This window comes from Arachis hypogaea, chromosome 19 (genome assembly GCF_003086295.3).
Source record: "Arachis hypogaea cultivar Tifrunner chromosome 19, arahy.Tifrunner.gnm2.J5K5, whole genome shotgun sequence".
Taxonomy (NCBI): Eukaryota; Viridiplantae; Streptophyta; class Magnoliopsida; order Fabales; family Fabaceae; genus Arachis; species Arachis hypogaea.
Window position 1 is genome coordinate 13,587,826 of NC_092054.1, and position 2,516 is coordinate 13,590,341.

A 2,516-nucleotide genomic window follows, 5' to 3' on the forward strand; every position below is an offset into this window, starting at 1 on the left:
TTGGTATGACTTAATTAGGATTTGCTTACCGAAATAAGTAATTTAGAGACATCTGCAGAGTAGACACATGGTAGTATGTTCCTAAGTAGTAGTAGTACTTTGTTCTTAAGTAGAGTACAAAAATTTATTATTATCTCTTTATAAGTTAAAAATCTTTTTTTTTTTCATTCTGCAGAGGCCTCGCCTTCTACTGCCCCAGCGAGTTAGCCATACCCTTCCTCCACCGGACGCCATCGTCCCGTATCTGGCTGAGGCCGGATTCGGTGACACGGTGCCCCTCAAGGACTTCACATTTGACAATTCCCTGATTTCGGCACTCGTTGAGCGATGGCGTTCGGAGATGCACACGTTTCATCTTCCGTGGGGTGAGGTCACTATCACCCTGCAAGACGTGGTGTACCACCTAGACCTACGTGCACACGGGAACCCCGTTGGGGGGGTGCCTTCGTGACTTTGGTAGGTGGTACGGCACGGAGACGTGGGCCATGGTTGAGCAACTGCTTGGTGTCAGGCCTCCGGTAGCGGCACAGCAGGCTGCGCAGAGGAAGGAGTCGTTCACGCTAAAGCTGGTTTGGTTGCGTGATCGTGTCTGCCAAATGCCCCCGACCGACGATCCTGAGACCCTCCGACAGTATGCCCGATGCTATATTATGTTACTGATTGGAGGGTATCTATTGACAGACAAGTCCAACAACCTGGTTCACGTACGGTGGCTACTGCTTCTCCGGGACTTCGGGGAGTGTAGGATGTTATCTTGGGGTTCTGCTGTGCTGGCCTGGACTTACCAGTCACTCTGTTTGGTGGCACAGCGGGACGTCACGGACATCGCCGATTGTACTCCGCTGTTGATGAATTGGATTTACCAGAGATTTTCTCAGTGGTGTCCACCAAATAGAGGAGTCTACCAGTATCTGTTAGCTGCGAGGTAACCAAATATTACTTTTTCATTTCGCGTTAAACATTGTTGTTAATTCGCATGGTTTGTTAGTTAATGAATTGTATATATCTCTGTTACTGTCAGGTTGGTTGAATTGCAGCAGCAGAGTAGAGATCAACATCAGGACAGGGTCCTGTACTAGAGGGTATCGATCGACCGATTACGGTTCGATGAGGTTAGTCATGAAATTAATATTATCTATAACAATATATAAAACCAATACAAAAGGTTGACTATGACTTTAGTGTCCAATTTTTTTGGACTATATTAACCTTATAAGAAACCATTTCATAAAGTAAATTATAAGGACAAAATAGTCAGAAAATTTGTTTTGAAAAATCCAATAACTTCCTACTAAAATAAAAACCGTTTTGTTACTCCTATAACTATAATAACACATCTCCAAAAAAAGATGTAGACGGTTTGCAAATAGGTAATAAATAAAAAATAGATGAAAATCAAATTCAATATTTTCACATTCTTCACCATCTTCATGCTTTATTGTGTAACTTTATGTTAATTTGGTTTCTATTTTTTTGTATTTTTTTTTGCTGTTCGTTCTTCTCCTTTCTTTAATACCCTCGCTTCCATCATCTCCCATTGCCTTCGGTTGCAAATTTTGGACGATTTTGCAGCAGTTACTGCTTTCACGTGCATAACATCCACTTTTTTTCTCTCTTTAATTTACTTATCTAATCTATATTCTCGATAATTCCTCTATCTTTTTAATTTATTCTAAATTTTTTACGTATAAAAAAAATACTGTCTCTTTTTTTTATTAATTTAATGTAAAAAAAATATTTTTTTTTATCTTATCAATTTGATGTAGAAAGAAAACAGTTTTTTTTATTTGATATGTGTTTTTATTTTTTGATATATCCTTACCTATTAACGATTGAATGAAAAAAGTCTTATAAATATTTTGTTAACTTATTTTTTCTTTTTAAATTTCTTTGTAATAATTTTTTTATTTTCTAATATATTGATTATGTAGAGTATTATATTTGATATTTGAGTACATAAATATTTACTTTGAAAATAAATTAAATTATTAATTTTGTCTACTACAATATTATTTGTTTTGAATATTGGCCAATTTATTTGATTGACATATATATAAGACGCAAAAAAGTTCGCTTAAAAACATTAATATGTTAATTTTCTAAACTATCTAAACTATTAATTATGTAGAGTATTGAATTTGATATTTAATTATATAGAGTACTTGATTTGACATTTATTAATTTTTTAAATTATATTGCAAAAAAATTAATTAATTTAATATTATTCGTTTGTCACTTGATTAACATATAAAAGATACAAAAAAATTTATACCTACCAATGGTAGAATAAAAAATTCTCACACATATTTTGTTAATTTTTTTTTATTTGTAATCTATTTTACATTGGATAATATTATTTTTTATTGATTATTAGTTCAACATATAACACAATAAATGTAGCAATATAAAAATTTTGTTAATTGATTTTTCAAATAATCTGGCAACCTAAGATAAGAAATTTGTTAATTGATTTTATTAATCTTTTTTTTATTTTTAATCTATTTTATATTAATTAA

General features: G+C 33.0%; 1 protein-coding gene across 1 annotated transcript; it reads left to right on the forward strand.

Moving 5' to 3' along the window:
- Positions 1 to 485: 485 nt before the first annotated feature.
- LOC114925928 (serine/threonine-protein phosphatase 7 long form homolog) lies at positions 486 to 1,079 on the forward strand. Its single transcript, XM_029295700.1, has 2 exons — positions 486 to 925; positions 1,022 to 1,079. Exons 1-2 carry the CDS (start codon positions 486 to 488, stop codon positions 1,077 to 1,079), a joined length of 498 nt encoding a protein of 165 aa, XP_029151533.1.
- Positions 1,080 to 2,516: the final 1,437 nt, after the last annotated feature.